This window comes from Rhinopithecus bieti, unplaced genomic scaffold, assembly GCF_001698545.2.
Source record: "Rhinopithecus bieti isolate Rb0 unplaced genomic scaffold, ASM169854v2 scaffold_21649, whole genome shotgun sequence".
Classification (NCBI taxonomy): Eukaryota; Metazoa; Chordata; class Mammalia; order Primates; family Cercopithecidae; genus Rhinopithecus; species Rhinopithecus bieti.
In genome coordinates, this window is record NW_016811584.1 from 5037101 (window position 1) to 5057582 (window position 20482).

The 20482-nt window shown below is 39.6% G+C and overlaps 1 protein-coding gene across 6 annotated transcripts in view; it reads right to left on the reverse strand.

The window, feature by feature from the left end:
• FHIT (fragile histidine triad diadenosine triphosphatase) overlaps positions 1-20482 on the reverse strand; it is a 1104604-nt gene that overhangs the window by 252713 nt on the left and 831409 nt on the right. For all 6 annotated transcript variants that reach the window (XM_017894216.1, XM_017894213.1, XM_017894215.1 and 3 more), the window contains 2 exons: positions 17039-17184; positions 14405-14434 (listed from right to left, as the gene is read on the reverse strand). In XM_017894216.1, coding sequence (XP_017749705.1) covers positions 14405-14434; positions 17039-17184 — 176 coding nt within the window. The remainder of the gene's footprint in view (positions 1-14404; positions 14435-17038; positions 17185-20482) is intronic.

Consider the following 20482-nt stretch of genomic DNA (forward strand, 5'->3'; position numbering starts at 1 on the left):
GTTTCACCGTGTTTGCCAGGATGGTCTCGATCTCCTGACCTCATGATCCACCCGTCTCGGCCTCCCAAAGTGCTGGGATTACAGGCTTGAGCCACCGCACCCAGCCGAGAGCCTACTATATTCTAAGTACTGCAATAAATACTTGTTCCTATACCATCTAGATGCCCTCATGTGATTCTAGGCAACACGTTTAAAATAGAACAGTCATCAACTAGAGAACCCTGAGGTTGGAGGAACCAGTTTGGGAAAAGGGTAAAAATCATGCCATGTACACAGCCAGAGGCACTGATGATTCTTTAAAGGGAGAATAATACATTTTCTTTCAACTTCTACAAAGTTTCTAGGTAGAAGAAGAAATAGAGAATCAATCCAAATTACCAGAGAAGTCTGAAAGAGGACCACAGGGCAAATATTTCAGAGAAACAAAGTGCTGGTTCACAATAATAAAAAGAAAGGAAATGAAAAAGCAAACTATTCTAGCTGGGGTTACTCAACAATGGAATAAGACAGCTGGTAAAATGTTAGTCATTGCTCGAGGAATTTGAAATGCATTTATATATGAAAAGCACTAAAGCTATAACTATAAAACCAAAAGATGGGTTAGTACAAGATGACTGTCCTAAAATACAAAGAAACACACACAGTCAGTATGTGAACCTTAAAAACTAATGTTGGTTATTCTGTTTAAAGAGAAGAATGTGATGTTCACAAATCAACTTCTCACAAATTACATGCTTACTCTATTAATGTAATGACCTTGGGAGTTGACTCATAGTCTTCCTTGACCTAATAAGCATGCTGAGTATCATCAATTAGGTTTGCAATTAAAATTACAATTTATCTAATAACCCCCCTCTACCCCCACCTTTTTCTAAGGCTCAGGAGACAGCAGGGTGATAAATATAAGCCCTTCTGCTGTGGCTATCTTTCTATTTTTTTTAAGTATTTCTATTATGTATAATTTTTTAAACCTTAAATTTCTTCCCTATTTGTAAGTTTCAGCAAAATTTAGTCAGGTTTCAACACAGAGTATCAAGGGATAATTAGGACAGTTAGCAGTAATTTATCATTTCTCAGCTGGGTTTTCATGCTTTCGCTGACTGCCTGTAGAAATCTGTTGGCCAGTTCTACACAGATCACTATGAAATCTGCTTTATCTTTGTGCAAATTGCTTTTCTGTTTTCCTAAAGTGAGCTAAAAGATGAGCCAATCCATTCCTGAAAATCTAGCCACTGGTGTGCTTGTCATCAGAGTGCAGCTGAGGCCAGGGCCTCAGATGAACGGCTACAGTGGCTGATGCAATGCCATTGGAGGCTTTTCTTCAGCCTGCTGTGGGTTAGAAATTTAAACCAGGCAGCTTGACTTCAGGTTAGATCTTCACAAAATACTCCCAGGAATCTACGAACGTGCCAATACACATTTTATGGAGCAAATATTGCCTAGTAAGCCACCAGAGAAGAAAAGCCTAGGAAAGGCAGAGACACTAGTTCTATACCACTTCCACTGAAAAGACGGATTTTATTAAGCCTGAACCAAAAAGGGAGGACCTCATGTTCTTTAGAGAGATTCATTTACTAGATGGTGAAAAATGAATGCTCTGGGTAATTTCATTTCGAATTGATTTATTTCTAAATAGGGGGAAACTGACACTTGGTGAAGGAAGTAAAAAGCGGTTCTCTGGAAAGAGCCAGCCAGTCTCAGGTATAATCCAATTGTTCCAACACAGGAAATAAGGACACAGAGGGAAGGGTGGAAGGTCACCTGAGAAAGTCATTCCTTGCAACGAATACCTTCCTCTCCCCTTCCCTACAGACTTTCAGAGAAGTATAAACTGACCCATATTTCCAGTTTATTTCTGACACCTAAACCTAACCAAAGTCCACTTTTTAGAAATCCAATAGTTATTCGCAATTAGATTGCACAGCAAATTAAATCATAAATTTCTCTATCCCAGCCCTGGTTGTCACATTTCTAAAATACAACTTGCCTCCCTCCGGCACTTTATTTAAATCTCTGAGGCCAGGCTCCAAAGCAAGTTATAGATCTGATAATTTGCTAATGTGGCCACAGTAATTGTTTTGAGCCATATTTATGATTTTATTGGATCTTACAACAATCAATAATAATCCATTGATGTCTCTGACTCTGGGGTTTTCTCGCAGTCGACAAATGGGGCAGCGGATTCATTTTTAATGTACTCACTTAGCACTCCCTCCCTGGGAGAGAGAGCCCTGCATATTTTAATAAAGGGCAAGAAATGAATGACATTGGTACACATACTTTACCCTGAAAAACTAGCTGCAGGATAAGATTTAATGCTAAAAAGAAAGGAGAGACTAGACTAACAGGGCCCATTTTGTGCAGCACTACCATCGTTAAAGTTAATGGAATTACCGTGTGGTCATGCACCAGAGGGAACCTACTGGAAGTTAAGCTCTTCTAGGGCCATTGATTCACAGACTTTCACTCAAAGATTCCCACTGGCATGTGATGAGTATTGCAGATAGGCAGAGGCACTTTAGAAATTGTTTACTCAAACTGCCAGTTAAGCATATTAAGAAACAACAATAACTGAATATTTTAGAGTAGATAATCTAGTTGAACATGTCTTCTGTTAGACACAGCAAAAATTCCAACTCCAACTGGCTTAAACAATACAGGACTTTATTGGTCACCTAATTTTTTCAGGCTGGAGTTCAGTGGTTCAATTTCAGCTCACTGCAACCTCCACTGCCTCCTGGGTTCAAGCGATTCTTGTGCCTCAGCCTCCCAAGTAGCTGGGATTACAGGTGTGGGCCACCACACCTGGCCAATTTTTGTTTTTTTAGTAGAGACAGGGTTTCACCACGTTGGGCAGGCTGGTCTTGAACTCCTGACCTCAGGTAATCTGCCCACCGCAGCCTCCCAAAGTGCTGGGATTACAGGTGTGAGTCACCATGCCTGGCCAGATCACCTAATTTAAATGTCTAGATGTAATGCAGGCTTCAAGTCTGGTTAATTCAACAATCCAGTAATGTCACCTAGTATCCAGCTTCTTTCTGTCTCTGCCATTCCAGCCTCAGCATCTGTTTTGTTCTGAGGCAGGATGCCCTAGAAATTATAAGATGACTGCTAGAAGCTGTTAGTTACCTGCTTTCTTGTTCATAAGCAGTAGGGGAGAAAACAGCCCATCCACAACCAATGCATCTTAGTCCTCCATGATGATGGGACTCCAATCCCTTACAGTGTAGGATTCCTAAAGTCAAGGGAATCCTACACTCTAAATAGCTTAGGAAAAGATTAATGAAAGTCATTACTGTGGCAGAGACAACTGACTTAGACTGGAATGGGCAAATTACAGCCCTCAGGCCAAATTTGGCCCACCAACTGCTTTTATAAATAAAGTTTTATTGGAATACAGCCATGCTCATTTGTGACAATTCATTTTCATATATTCTGTGGCTGCTTTTGTGCTGCAAAGTCAGTTATATAATTATGACAAAGACCATCTGGCCCTCTGAGCCTAAAATGTTTACTATCTGGCCTTTTACAAAAGAAGTCTGCCAACCCCTGGCATGCACCAAACAAGGTCTGCACCTGGAGCTAAACTTGAGCTCAAACCCATCCTAACTTTGTGGCTACTAAATCAAGAGGGAGGGTAGAAAGAATGCTAGAGTGACAACCACAGTGCCCAAGATATACATGGCAGAAAGTTCTTCAAGTTCAGAAAAGTGGGCTTAGAAACTAAAAAACCAAGTCAATTTAGGAAACCTATCATAAGCACATGTGAAATACCCTCTGCCCTGAAACATACTCTGAGTATCATCAAAACATCAAATACATTTAAAATTGCATTACAATTCCTTACCACAGCATAAGTCCCAGTGTAACAGCTCCCTGCCTACCTCTTCACAGTTCTCTCCTGCCGCCACTCTCTCTACACTAAATTTCTGCCACCTGGTCTTCAACCATTTCCTAGAATATGCCAAGCTCATTCCCACTGCCATTTCCTCTTCCCAGAATGGTCTTTCTTCTCCAGCTCTTCACCTGGCTGGGCCCCTGTCATTCCCTGTTCTCAGTTTATAGGTTATCTCTTCAGTGGGCCTTTGATGACCACCCCATCTAAAGTAGCCACACCACCTCATTCCCCTTCCACCATGTCATTCCATTTCACAACGCCTTGTTTTAGGTTTTCTAATATTAACCCAAATCTGCAATATTTTATTTGTTCCCTTTCACGTAAGGTGAAAAAGACAATATGCTGAGAGTTTCTCCTTGGCTGTCTTGCCTTCCAGTTAAACCCAGTGCCTGGGAGTACGTGGCACATAGTAGGCACTCAATAAACACTTATTGGAGTAATAAGTTAATATTAACTATAGAACTTCTACAACTTTTTCAGCCTTCCTCCATTATGGTGTTCATTTCAAAGTCTGTGCTTGAAAACAAGGACTATGTCTCATTCTTCTTAGGTTCTCAGGGCCTGTGACGATATCTGGCACATAGTAGGTGATAGAAGAACAAATTAATGAATGAATGCCAGATAGAAAAACATGAGTAGGCAGGATGCTCATTTCCTGGAAGGGAGGAACAGACTACTTTGGTAGTGAGGAAATCGAAATCAGAGCGATTCAGAACTGGAAGCAGCTACCTCACAGTGCTTTGAGTTTCCAGGTATAGAGGAAGATGAAAGACAGACTTCAATGCTACAGGGGTGATTAACTGTCAAGTAGTAGATGATGCTAGGTGACTTTCAAGGTCACTTGCCCCTCTGGGATTTTCTTGAATTATCCCAGGCTCTGAGTCTCTTCCTTAAGAGTGAGATGCATCGATGGTCATCTGATAGAGGAGCAGAGGTTGGAGTCACATTTATTCCTTCCATGGCCAAACAGTTTCATCAAACTTATACTGCTAGAACCTGATTACATCTGGGAATTTATACCATTTACAACCAACAGACGAATTTAAGCGCAAATAAAAGCCCCTGTTGAGCTGTTTGTCAGGGCACCAGGATGGAAAGCATGATAAGAAAATATTTTGTGGGGGAACAGGTACTGATACATGGACCCCAGAGTGGGAGACTTGAATGTGAACATTAGGATAAATGAATTCCACCACAGAGTAAAAGAATATTTGGTGTGTTCACTTTGTTAACTCAACGTTGTTTATTCTTCTCAACCACCCTAGGCAAGGTCAACATCTTAAAGAATTCCATCTTCATTTTTCATGTAACGTCAGGAACAAGGAAAACTTGTTTAAAAGAATAAACTACCAGGGGAAGAAATGGAAGTTTTCATTACTGGAATCCAGTAATATTATCTTTATGTTGAATAAGCCTAGGATTTCAAACCATTGTGTGTGTGTGGTTCTTTTTATTTTCCCCCTTCTCTCCTGAGGTTTAGGATTAATCTGATTGAGAAGGCTTCCAAAGATATATGCTTCAATTTCCCTGATTTTGGTAAACAAGAGGCTTCTTTGGAGAAGGGCTCTATTAGACCCTTAGAGGTAGGATGGATGCCTCATGACATGTGAAGTTAAAATTTCAAAATGACCCTTTCCCAGCACTAACATAATTGACTTAGAAGGAGGGAAAGGATTCCTCACCATGTTTGGCCTGAGAGCCATTACAGAGTCTCACCATCCCAACATTTTTCACTCAAATGTCCTCAGGAAGGTCATTATTCTAATTCTTCCATGTCTGTGGCTCTGCAGGTTGCCTTGTCTATTATTCATTCAGCTGGTTTCCATCTGACCCTGGCTCAGCCATGAAATCCTTACCTTTTCCAGCTGCTTTTTGTGTCTTGAGAATTACTTTATTAATGACTTTGGCATAAAGGGTAAAGAGGAGCGCCTGAAGGGGACTGAATAATTTGAGATGAGTATCGAAAAAGAATCAAGTCCAGGTCATCTAGACCAAGAATCAAAATATATTTATAAAATAAATGAAATTGCAGTTGATATATCTGGGTAACCATCAGAATCGACTGTGGACCTTTTAAAAAGCGACTTCATGGGCCCCATCCTCGAGATTTGAAAATAGGAGGCATGAGAACTAGTTATACATGCTGAAGATAATAAAGCAAAGAGAATACATTATAATAGTCATTTCTTAATGGAAAGGTCTTCAAATGGGGCCCTTGATTTTTCTTTTAAAATGCACTTTAAAATATAAATAACAGAATCAACAACCATGTACACACTACCCAATTTAAAAACAAAACATTGTAAAGCCAAAACCCCTGGGTACAATTCACATCCCACATTGCGCTGCTTCCCTTCACTATCTCCACCCAGAGCTCAATGCTATCTGTGTCCTTCCTTCTAAGCCATATATAGATCTACATGTTTATAAATTTATTGGGCAATCTAAAAGCAACCTGTTATTTTCTTTTATTATTTCCTGCTGTCAGTAACTCCCAATCAAAAGTTTGCAACATTTAGGATCTGTTTCAGCTAAAAGGCCCAATTTCAATCAAGGCACACATTATTATATGGGCTTTCATTCCCCATTCTGTATTTAAGGATGTGGTGTAGTCTAAAACAAATGGTTCCAGAGCACTTTAAGAGGCCAAGGCAGGAGGATCACTTGAGACCAGCCTGGCCAATGTGGTGAAACCCCATCTCTACTAAAAATACAAAAAATAGCTGGATGTGGTGACTCGAGCCTGTAGTCCTAGTTACTCAGGAGGATGAGGTGGGAGGATTATTTGAACCAGGGAGGCAGAGGTTGTAATAAGCCGAGATCGCGCCACTGCACTTCAGCCTTGGTGACAAAGCAAGACTCTGTCTCAAAAAAATATAAATAAAACAAATGGCTCATCTACTGAGGTTGAATTGGCCACTAATATTTAATCAAAAGTACTGAATCTTTGCACATGATTAATTGGGCTGCATTTATTTATTTATTTACAGAATTGACAGTTTGGCCAGCCAATTATTTAGATATCACAGGTTTAAAACTTTGAAATTAGAATGAGCGGATTACCTGGAGTTAGAGATTTTTACATTTGATTTCCTAGGCTTCCTAGGCTTGAAACACACATAACAAAATGGTGAGGCGGAGTAGTGGCTCCTTCAACGATTAGTTATTGAGCACTAGTATCCTATAGCAAAATGACAACAGTGAGTGACTGGCCTTACTACATCAATAAAGGGAAGAAGCTGACTGAATAATAACGCCTTACGTTTAGGTGGTATTTTAGGGTCTACAAAACACCTGCCTTTCACAGGAGGTCTGACTTCACAGTGATTAAGTAGAAATCATAGGCTCTGAGCCTCAGGTGCAAAAGACAGTTTACTGAATCCTATAAAACATTGAATGTCCCTACTATATGTGCCACGTGTTAGCATTACAAATATCAAAATAAATTAAACAGCCAACTATCCACTTTGCTGTATGTCAGGGCCTCTAATTACTAAGGAGATTTGTTTGGTAGTACTAATGAAAAATTAAACACTAAAAGCATATAATTCTGCTATAAATTGACATACAGCAATAAAGCAGCATTTAGGTTAGTTAAGCTTCACCTGTGTAATACAGTTAAACAGGGATTGCCCTCTGGATATTTTTAGATGGAAATCAACATTATTCCAAGCAGAGCAAAATAATACAGATAAATATCTGTCGAGGGTGACAAAATATTTACAAAACCTGTGCTTGAGCATCTTCCACTGTGATTACAGTATACAGAGTATTTTTAGGAACAGTCTGGTCATATGATATAATGAAGAGTTGGAATTTTGGATAGGCTCGGGTTTGAATCCCAATTCCACTATCTGTCAACTGTGCTTTTCCAGTATGTGATTTTACTTCTTTAAACCTCAGTTTCCCTAAGTGTACAATATTAATGCCTATTTTTGCAGGTTGTTGTGAGGCCTGACATAAGAATTATAAAACTAATGGTGAACATGTATTGAGACTTGACTATGTGCCAGGCACTATTTTACAGGGATTTACATGCATTAATCCATTTGGTCCTCACAACACTCCCAGGAGACAGGATACTCTTAAGACCTCCATTTTCTAAATTTATGAATAAATGTGGGGGCTCAGAAAGGTTATCAGAAAGGCGACAGCTCTGGGTTTGAAACCAGGTAGTCTGGCCCCAGAGTCCTCACTCTTCATCACTAAGCTGTAACTTCCCTGCATTTTCTTCTCACCCATATCCCTGCTTCAGGATCTCTCCCATCCCATTCACCTTAGCTGCCCATGAGTTCGAATGAACAGGGAAAAAGTAAGCAAGAATGTGAAAATACTAGGGAACTTGGTTAATTCTTCTTTCAGTGCTTTGATCCAAATGGCATCATGCAAATCAAAGTTAGCAAACTAGAAATGGAAACACTCAAAGATTTGATATCTACTTAGGAAAGGGCTTGAGGGTTTAGTAGGAGGGAGGAAGTTTCCCAAAGGAGGCAGGCAGGCCCCCAGCCCCTTCTGCTTGGAGAGCTGGGGACTGGGGGTTTTGCCTCAGATCACCAGGAGGGGGCGAGGGAGGGGAAGTCAGAGACATTTACATGCCAGAGGGAAAGGGCTTGGAACCTCAACACTTCTCAAAGGCATCCACTCCCACATGTACACCCAAACCCATCCCCTGAGCACTGCAGTGGTTTTTAGTTTACCAACTCAGTCAAATTGGATTCATTCTGAGAGCAGAGATGCAAATTGTAAGGCAATTCTATAAGATAAAAGCTACAGCATCCTGAAGATACCAATTCTTCATGCAGTAAATACATGCATTAGGTATTAACATAGTCAAGGCACCGTTCACCACGTCTGTAATGAAAGGATAAAAGTCCTTTAGCAAATTACATCTCTCTTGAAGTGTCTTTCCAAATGAAAATAATAAGTAACAGTGAAAAATCATTTTTGTCCTCAAGATATGGGTTTCCCTCTTTCTGTACACACCAAATCTTTCCTAGAAATTGGTTTGGGTTGAGAGCAGCGGCCCCTACAACTGCTTCTTATCACTCCTTCAGGAAAGCAGCTTCGGAAAACTGAAGTGTCCATCAGAATCACTTGTGGTGTCTGTTAGGACAGAGTCCTAGGCCCCACGTCATAACTAGTGAGTCAGCAAAGTGTGGGGCAGGCAAGTTTCTGTCCTATGACTACCTTCTTTAGGTAACTGTGAAGTATTCTATCAATTTATAACCCCGACTTACTCATGATCATCTACGCATACACCAGAGGCTAAAAATGTTCGGACAGAGAGGACCAGTATTATTTTCCCCAATTAAGAAGGCAGATTTCTGAATTTTCAAGAAATTGAAAATTTTTATAATAAGTTTATAATAAGGTCATTTTTATAATAAGTTCAAATAAGATATTCAAATAGCACAAGTCATATAATCAGAGTAAAGTTTTCTCAAGAATTTAACCACAAGGAAGTCATTCATAGCAAGAGAATTCAGTGTATAATAATTAAGCGAATTTGGTAGGACCACAAACCACCTCAATGCTAGTTACATCCTCTGAAAGCCTAGCTGCAACCTATTTTATAGATGAGAAACTGAGATTGAGATTAAGGGTAAGAAACATGTACAAGGTCCCAGGGCCATGATGTGGCAAGGCTGGGATTTGAACTGGGATAGACTGGTCAGATTCTATATCCATGTCCAAATCCTAGCCAATCTCTGCTACATGTACCACCTGCTGAACATGAATATGTCAGTTTTTCTCCACCATCACTCAATATAATAGATAGGGTTTCTGCATTCACAAAAACAAGGAAAGAGATGTTCAGAGAGGCTAAAAGGCTGATCCAAAGGTGCACAGTTAGGAAGTTAATAGGGGCTAATATTCCTAATGGAACCTCTGACTGATGCCAAAGTATGTTAACTACTAGACTTAATTAAGAGATAAAATGTCCTCATTTTCATGAATCTGAAAGATTACCAAATTTTGGGTGGAAAATTTGTTCTAGAACCACAGAAACTTCTCAGTGAAGAGAAGAGCTTCCTTTTATCTCCTTTAATTTTGAATTATACTTCTATAAATAATTATCTTATTCTTCTAGAGCAATCTAAAAGTAATTTCTAATATCTCAAAATTATTAACAGCTACTTCCCACTGCATTAATACTAAATAATTAAATTTCTAAGTAGAAGATTCAAGTACCATAAATATAGAAGAGTGTAAGCAAGCGTAATCTCTAAATAGTTCTTATGACATTCCAGATTATCTGCCTGGAATAAATATCTCTTTAATATACCTAAAACCGCCTCCCACCCAAAGATGTACATACCAATTTTTCTAAAAGATAGCTCACATTAAACTTACTAAGCAGCTTCACTTCTAAAGAAATGAATATTGCCTTAATGGTTCGGTTAGATGGAATTACATTTTGGAACATGATTTGAAAACTTGATTCATGGAAATTTTGCCTTTGTTAGTAACACCTGGAATATAGGAGACTTTTGATAGAGATTCCAGGAATACCCCTGACTGCATGCTGGACTACACATACATATCGCCTTCTACCTCATGTCAACTAAAGTCAGAAACTTACGAGATTTGTTCCAACAAGCAACAAGCAAAGTTCTATCATCATCATCATTCTCTTCCCCACACAAAATAGCCATAGGAAATACAGGGGAGAAAAAGCCATATCATTTCCTTACCTATTGCCTGGTTCATGGCTCAGACCCCTGTAACACAATACAGATTAACAAGAGAAAAGCCTAACAAATGTATTTAATGTAAGTTTTATGTGCCATGGGAGCCTTCAGAAATAAAGACCTAAAGACAACTGTGTATTTTTATGGACAGTCATACAGAGGTATGATTGGATGATAAAAGAGTATGATTTGATGGTAATAAATTGGGGAAAACTTAGCAAGGCCTATTTGTTCAGATTCTTCTTGGCATGTAAGTAGAGGGCAGAACTCCTCTGGAATGAGGGCCTTATGACCTACTTGCAGGGGTGATAGGTCAGATAATTCTTTAATGGCACACTTGAGGGTAGACAAATGGAAGAAGATCAGAGAGTGATCTTTCTGCTTCTGTAGTTTTCTCAGTTTCCTTCACCTTAAAATACTCAGTATGCAGAGCTAGCATATTTTGGGGGTAGCACGTCCTGAGACCTATCATAAACAATGACAAAATCCAGGTCCTCACAAGCTTACCTTCCCAAAGAACTACAGAAAAGACAGAGGTATAGGTGCATAGCCAAACAAATAAAAGACAACGAAGAACACCTTGAGAGAAATCAAATCATGCACCAGGACACAGAGCAGAGGCTGTAAGAGAGCTACTTCAGATGAAGGGTCGGGGGGGCTGTTTGGATCTGTACGGTTGAAGATGAAAGAAAAAGATTACTTCTCAAGCCTGCAGGACATCAAACTGCTGCAATAATCACCTTGTGGATGGCAGGGTTCTACTACTTTTAAACACAAAAAGGAGAGTTAATAATCAATTGTGAAACAAGAGGTCACTTTTTCACTTCGATATTTCCCTTTCCTGACTACAAGTGCCTTACTGAGTAAGCGAGGCCACGCTTGTTCTTTGCAAAGCAGAATTTAAAGGCCCTGAAACAAAAAACCCTACAGTGGTATCATGTTCAAGAGGCTAACTCAGTGGTGCACCTTCATTAACAATAACAACAGGTGCTCCAGGGGCAAAGACCATTACCGGGCTTATTGCTATTACCACTCAGCATGAGACAAAAATGGTTTAGAACCCAGGGATCAGGTAGAATATCAAGAATGAGACACGGAGGCAAAGATGAAGAGAACAGTCACTGTGCTTTCCATGGCAGGTTGTCAAATGCTGCCTTAAAATGTGCAACTGTGTGAATTTCAAAATATGAAATGCTCAGAGTCTTGAATTGTAGTTTTCACAACTGGACAGCTGAATATTAAAGATGCTGCTTTGTCCCCTAGAGGGGCTGGCTACTGCAAGACTGGCTTCCAGGGGTCATAATTATGTGACCACTGCCACTCAATATTTTATCATCATACAATACTGAGGCTGGCAAATATGTATCAAGGGATGTACTTGCTAATAATGAAGATTCCCAAGCCCCAATCACAATATTCTAAATAAGTAGGTTTAGAATAAGACCTGAGAATCAACTTTTTGTTGTTGTTAACTGACATCAAAGTTAATTTTCAAGCAGGTGATACACAGATTACATTTTGAAAAGCAGATTCAACAACTTTAGATATGGATACTTTGTCTAAAGGACAGCTTTGGAACCTTCATTGTTCTCTGGGATTTTACGTGTGTGTGTGTGTGTGTGTGTGTGTGTGTGTGTGTATGGCAATTTTCTTTTAACCACCATATTCTACAAATGAGTCAAGATATCCCCATTAATTCATATCAGGGGACTTCTGTAATCAGGTTGGAAACAGTTGAAAGATGTGCAAAACAACATAATCTGCTGATTTAGAAAACAGAATTGTTTTTAAAAAATCAACTTAAGCTAAATAATCAGGGTGGTGATAACAATAACCACATTTAACAATTCATATATAAGTACTATATGTTAAGAATTAATCCATCATCATCACCATCAATGCTAACAAAAACATTACACATTTTGGCCAGATAATTGGGACATTAAAAAGTAATTACTATTGGAGCTACATAATCTATAGCCATAGTTATCAGCCCAGCTAGGCTCACTGCTTATTTGTTTTGTGTGTGTCTGTGTGTGTGTGTGTGTGTGTGTGTGTGTGTGCGTGTGTATTATTTTTAGTCAAGAGATAATTCAAATGTCATAAAATTCACCACTTTAAGATGTACAATTCAGTGGCTTTATTATGTTCACAATGTTGCACAACCATCACCACTAAGTCCACAACGTTTTCATTACCCTAAAAGAAACCTGTACCCTTTAGGAATCATTCCCCATTCTTTCCTCGTCCCAGTCCCTGGCAACCACTAATCTACTTTCTGTCTCTCTATTCAGAGCCTGTTGCAGAGCAAATATTTTCTACCCCGCTTTAGAATAGCTAAATGAAATTTTGAGATCATATAACCTATCTATTCATATAAGTTTCAGCTACGCTCACTATGTACCTATTATCATTCTGTGCATTCCACTTAATACAGTTTGTGCATTCTCCCGTGTCACTAGCTATGCCTCGACAGTATGACTTTCAATGGCTGAAGGAATTCCATCAAATAGATATTGCATAGTGCATCTAACCAATCCAGTATAGTTGGAATTTACATTTGAATGCTGAGTTTTAAAAAATCTGAGAACCAAGTTTAAACATTTGTGTTTTGCATTTCAAGAATTGATTTCAAAAACAAGCCACAGGTATTAAATCCTTTCTTTGCATCTGTATATTTAGAGCCTCACGTGGAGGTGAGACAGTGGGATAGAGGAAAGCTGAAAGTCTCTGTGTCTACCACCACACCCTGTGTGTAGAGCAATTAGGAGGCTAGCCCTCTTTTATGATAAGGAATTTGGTGGCTCATATGGTGGCAGTCCCTACATAAACTTTTACTTCTTAGAGGTATTTCCCAGAGATTCTATTTTAAAAGTCCCAGAATAGCTGTGTCAAAGTCAAAAGTAAAGTAAGATCAAAAGGGAACTTATGTTTATTTGGCATTGTTTGTGTGGGCATCACCTTATCCACTCACAGCTAGTCTTTGAACCATTAAACTTTATTTCAACAAAGTGTAACATTAACATCCCAGCCTGACTTACGTCTGACTTCTAGCACCAAAAATAGAGCCTTTTCTATGACTTAGGTGCAGGATCTACTTGTATAGGAATTAGCGTTTGTATGAAAAGAGTTGAAACCCAGCTTCTGAATCAGCCAGAATTTTATTATTTTATTTTTACTACAGAAGCAGAGACTATCCTAATAAATCCTCCTTTCTTCTCCTAGCACACTTAAAAACCCATCTTTGAGCTCCACTGACTCTATTAGGTTTGAACTTTGGTATTAAGTACATAGGGAGGAAAAGAGTAGGTGTGGGGGTGACGAAAAGGAGAACAGAGAGAAGCACAGAGACAGGAAGGAAGGGAGGCAGTTTGATGCTACTGCTGCGGTTATCCCTACACTCAAGAACAATGAAGCAAAAGCAGACTATGTCAAGAAGCAAAGGTGTGTCAAAGACACCCCAGGCTTAACATGGGGCTGCAAAAACCCACAGGAAGCTCACATGCTATTTCCTAGACACTCCCTCACATGAACCACTTTGACTTCTGTTTCCGGACTCCTTGATTTAGTTTCTGTTTTAGCATTTGCACAATAATAATTTTACTACTAAAAGTAAATGTCTTGTAAACTAATGGGAAACATATTGTTTGGCAGAGTTTATAATGTCAGGATTTATGGCTATAACACTGAGGGTCTCTCTGACCTCGAAGATAACATAATGAAACAGCAATGTGCTGCAAATGACTCATTGTGATTTTTTATTAGTTCTCATAATCACCTCTTATTAATTTGTATGCACATAATAAGCACTCACCTTCACAGTCTGTCCAGCTTCGGGGCCATCCTAGAAGTAGGAAAAAACCAACAGAGGTGAGAATAGATAGATGGTATCTCCTTCTTATTCAGAAATATCACCCATTAATAATTTAGATGCAATTTCATTGTGTGTTAATTTATAGTATTCTCATGGGGACCACTGGCTTCAAATGTGTGGGACTAGACAGTTCTCCATTTCCGCCTGAGAGTAAGTGAGAAGTTATGTGTAAAAATGATATAAATTATCCAGCAAGCCAACTGCTTGCTACTTTTCATGCTCTTTGCTCTTGGCTATGGTTTTAAGTGCATTAAAGGAAGGCTGAAAATGTTTGGGGAGGTGAAGTATCACACCTTTTGGTTATCTTTAGATGTGGTTTAATTAAAGTCTGATTACTTTAAGCTTCTACTCAGGAAATCTGCTGTAAACATAAGCCATTAAGCAAGAATATGGGGTATTTCATATGGGAAGAGTCCTCTCTGGCTATTCTGACCTTGGGGGCGACCAATGGTAGTGTTCATTGTAGCTGGACCCTTTCCCCAACCTGGTTCCCTTTCTCTGTTTCTGAAGCTTAGTTGAAAATGAGCAAACTCACCAAGTAACCAGCCATAATAAAAAGCAAAAGCAGATACTCAATTGGTTGAGATGGCAAAACAAGCAATGGCTCCACAACCAGAAATTCCAAAATAGAATTTGGCTTCTGCAACTTTAGCCAGGTCTGTTTACCTCTACAAGCCTGACTGATGGGGTGAGAACTCCTGCCCTGCTATGGCAAAGATTAAGCACAACTGTGTATATCAGGGATTTTCAAACTTTGAGTCACAACCCATTAGTGGGTCATGAAGTCAACGTAATAGGTTGCAATCAGCATTACAAACAAAATAAATCAGGTGTTTTTGTTGTTTTTGTTGTTGTTGTTTTATACAGGGTCTTACACAGCTGTCCAGGCCAGAGTGTGGTGGCATGATGGCAGCTCACTGCAGCCTTGACCTTCTGGACTCAAGTGATTCTCCTACCTCAGCCTCCCAAGTAACTGGGACTACAGGCATGCACCATCATGCCTGGCTAATTTTTGTATTTTTTTTAGGGACAGGGTTTTGCCATGTTGCCCAGGCTAATCTCAAACTCCTGAGCTCAAGAGAGCTGCTGGCCTTAGCCTCCCAAAGTGCTGGGATTACAGGTTTGAACCACCGCATCCAGCCAGAAATCAGATCTTAACAGAATAAAAACTATTAGACTGCACAGAATGAGTAAACATTGTTTTGCGAAACTCTGGTTTCCTTTATCAATATGGGCATATGCATATATTTCATATATGCGTGTCAGGGGGGACATGCGTGATTTTGAAATAAATATATATCTTGTTGTAAGTTACAGTAAAAAAAAAAGTTTGACCACATTGCATATACGAAAGTACTCTAGGTGGTAACACAAGTCAGCTCTTACATGTATGGAATTATCTTTCTAGTGAAACATGTTTCATAACCAGCAATGGTCATTTCCTATAAATGTGATTTTTATTATTGTATCTCACTAAACATTAACAGAGGTTTACATTCACTGCCTTCGTTTGGCCTCTCTAGGAACACCATTTGCAACATAAGCTTGATAAACCCACCCTGAGCTGAACTCCCTACCTAGAGGTGACTCAGATGGTTTGATATACAACACACACACACAAAGCACTGGGGGAAGTTTAGCTACTCTTAACACAGACATGGCAGCAAAAAAAGAAAGAAAAAAATCTGTTTGAGAAGATGAGCACTTTTAGTCAGAGCCTTTATAACCTGAAAACACTGGCTTTCTTTATCTGGTCTCTTTGAAGCTCTATGGTAGATGGCTGAGGAGGGGAGGAAGAATGACACATATTCAGTTTAACAGGCTGAGTACAGAATCCCCACGTTTTGAAAGTGTGTCCTTCCAAAGGGCAATTACAGAGTCATCCAATTTCAGAGCCATGAAGGACTTTATGTATTGACACCCCAGCCCTTTCCATAGAGGACCTGAAGGAGCTCATGGTATGTTACTACGGATTTACTCAATTCCCTATTGATGACTCACCATGGACATCCTTCTCCCAACCTGAGAAGTGTTGGTTCAACCTCTGCCTAAAAATCTCCAGTGACTGGGGATCTGATTTCTTTACTGGTTAGTAGGCCACACCCAACCAATCAATCTAGCTTCTAACTAATCTGTGATCAACCTCTGCAGCTTGAATTAAAGATAGACAAAAGGTAAGGCCCAACCTAAGCTGCATATCACTGCCACCCTGGAATTAGAGCAGGGCTTTGTCCATGCAGTGCTCAAAAATTAGTTACCATGGAATGAAAATGATTTCTCCAGTCCCAGTTCCAGTAAGCAATCTGGAATGTCTGAATGTCCATTAAATCACTTATCCATTACTCCCACCTGCTTGGTAAAGAAGCCTCAGACATCACCTTGGACGCTATTCCAAGGTCCATCTTGGGGCCGATGGACAGTAGGGCTGCCCTGCATTAATAATGTCTTTTTTTGGCTGCTACATAAAATACAAACAATCACATCTGCCTTTCTGGTGAGATGTCAGGAGGAGCAAGCCCAATGTCAGGATTTGAAAAGGAAGAAAAATCATTTCTGAGTAATCTGTACACTCACCTGCATGGAAAAGGTGAGAGAGGTCCCGTGGAAATGTTTTTCCACCACTGTCCCGACTCTCTGGGTCACCTGAAACAAATCAGCCACTTCATCAGGACGCAGGTCGTGGAAGCGCTCCACTGGCCGCAGCGGGCACACGAGGACATCTGTAGCAAGATCTGTTAAGGTCCATGCTACTGGCTTTGGCTAGTGTTCTAACCAAGCAGTTTATACCCACAGGACTGAATCCTCTTGGACCAGGGCCTGAATTCTCAAAGACTAAGGAATGAAGAAACAGATATTTACCATCCACTGAACTCCAAAGAATTCAAAGAGAGCTTCCATACATGGATAATTACACTTTGAAGGAGAAGCTGTGGTACACAGAAGAATTTCTCGTAAAAGAAAGGGACATACATGTACAGAAAGACTCAAGTGTATGGTGAGATAATTATGCCAGGAGGCAAGATCTATTCTAGACCATTATCTCTTGACCCCTATTCTAAAGCTGTGTCCGCTTCAGCCACCAAAGGCACTAGGTTGAAGAAGCAACTGGAATATCCACTTGGTTTCTCTAGATAGAACATGGTGATACATTTTTAATTTAAACTATCTCTTTAGGTAAATAAGAGAACTATGCAATGAACATACAAAAGTAGATGTTTATTTTATTTTTAAAACAGAGTGTAGACATTCTGAAAATGTATAGTGAACTTTATCCATAACTAAGAAATGTGCCATGTGGTTAAGCAATTTATGACAAGAGTTCCTTAGACTGATTTTTTTTTTTTTAGAATCCAAAAGAAGATATTTGAAGTTAAATCAGAAAGAAAGAGGTTGTCTTGTTATTCAAATAAAACATTCTTAATGCATTCTGCAAGTTAGACAAGGCAACATATTTACATTACTAGTCTCAGCAACATACAAGATCTAGAGAAAAAAGGATAGAAATTTGATTAATTATTGATAGGAAATCAATATTCACTGTTACACCATCGATAACATTTCAGTTACTATACACATATGTATGCACATGTGTGTATATACACGCACTATATATATATATATATATATACACACAAATATTTGTTTAGTTTTTAGATACTAACAAGATAAATAAACTCTTGTACGTTTTTCTGTTTCTTTTTTCTTGTTGTTTTAAGACACCATGCTCCTGCCTGGAGCTAAGCAGCTAAGGGGCATAATAAAACCATAATTCTGCAATTGCTAGTCTCACTAGAATATCAATCCCATTCCACTATTGGTAGAACTCAGAGCCCAAGGGGAAACACACTGAGCTCAGCTGGTCAGGCCTGATTTCCATAAGAAAGAGGGGAAAAGAAAGAAGAAACTGATTAATTTTGCTCATAATCAGGAAATTCATGTCAATGGTAAACTATGAAAAGAAGCATTTTTAAAATCGGAGTTCATTTCTCAAGAGAGGAGTAGGGAGGCCTTCACCCACAGGGCATCTGATACTTAAAAAGATAATTATCCATCTTTGGCAGGCCTGCTTTATTATCATGGGTCAATGAACCATTTAGAAATGAAGAATTTCCTTTCATTTCCTTTGAGCAGATTGCCAGCCTCCACTCCCACAGAGTTGCTTTTTCTGTGTTAAAAGGGACCCTTCCCCATATGCCTCCTCCCTGCTTTAAATTACACCCTCCCTTAGGCCTGGCTTCACCAAACCACAGCAAGGGTGACAACCATGCAAGCTTACAACGAAGTCCGTAAGTGCTGTATTAGGCTATGTTCACACACAGCAACTCAGTGCGGAAGGAAGACATTTCACTTAAACAATGGCTTACTGTGAAAACTGATGGAATGAATCAGACAACCTATGTATCTATGTAAATTTAGTAATATCAATGACATCCAAAAGCTTTTTTTTTCAATGCCATAAAAAAATCTTATTATTTGTCAGTTTTGCTTGTTTGCATGTTGCTCCTAGAAAAACAACTCAGGGAAAGCAAATTAATTTGAAGAACAGCAGATAGCTTTTGTAATTCTAATGCCACTTTTTATATGCCAATTGTTTTAAAATAATATGACAGATGCAATATAATGTAATCTGGAGCCTCTTAGGCTTTGTTAATGGGTAAATTCCATATTATACATAGGCTATAAGGACACATTTACTTCTGGGTACTGTTTGCCTGGGATTATCACCTCTGTCAAGATTTCTTAGCCAACATGTAGGATAACCTTCAAAGACTTAAACTTAATATATTGAATTGAATAAATGTTTTATCCAGTACATATCATGTGTGAAAACTTGTGGAACTGGTTACCACTTCTCCCTATAATCTAGAGAGATTTTTTAGTAGTAATATTTTTTAAAGGAAGTGAAGGTCAATAGTTATAACTTAGGTTGTATAGTTGACAAGGAGATTTCTCACAGTGGATGAAAACCAAAGGCGACCTCTTAGAGCAGATGAGATTTAAACTGGACTTTAAAAATCAGGGAGTGATTTAGCCAGTGGATTGGGCTGGCAACCTACTCACTCATCCATCCCAACACTGCAGTCTCCTCTCAATCCATGATCTATGCTGGGACTTAGGATGTTAAGGTGACCAGGACAGAGTAGCTGACCTTGAAGAGTTCACATTGTAATGTCCCAAACTGCCATGCAGTGTAAACAGATCATTACAACATAGAGAGATGAATGCTATTGGTAGAAATCAGTATGGCATACTGTGGGAGCACAGAAGAGGTCAGATATAACTATACCTCAGGGTGTTAGATAAACTTTTCCATCTCATCCTACATTTTGCCTTTTAAAGTAGAACCATTTCTCCACACCTAGACCAAAATCTGTCCTTAAAAATGGTGTAGCAACTTAAGGTTAGCTTCAAAGAAAGTTGTTAAACATTCCTCCTTTGGCCCAAATCACCATTTCACTTTTGTACATACTCTTACTTACTCAATCTTTCCAACAAACCCATAAATTATTAATACTATCATAATTCCTGGGGGGCGGAGCAAGATGACCAAATAGGAACAGCTCCAGTCTTCAACTCCCAGCGTGAGCGACACAGAAGACCGGTGATTTCTGCATTTTCAACTGAGCTACTGGGTTCATCTCACTACGGAGTGCCAGACAATCGGTGCGGGTCAGCTGCTGCAGCCTGACCAGCGAGAGCTGAAGCAGGGCCAGGCATCGCCTCACCTGGGAAGCGCAAGGGGGAAGGGAATCCCTTTTCCTAGCCAGGGGAACTGAGACACACAACACCTGGAAAATCGGGTAACTCCCACCTCAATACTGTGCTTTAAGCAAATGGGCACACCAGGAGATTATATCCCACACCTGGCCGGGAGAGTCCCACGCCCACAGAGCCTCCCTCATTGCTAGCACAGCAGTCTGAGATCTAACTGCAAGGCAGCAGCGGGGCGGGGGGGGGGGCGCCCGCCATTGCTGAGGCTTAAGTAGGTAAACAAAGCCGCTGGGAAGCTCGAACTGG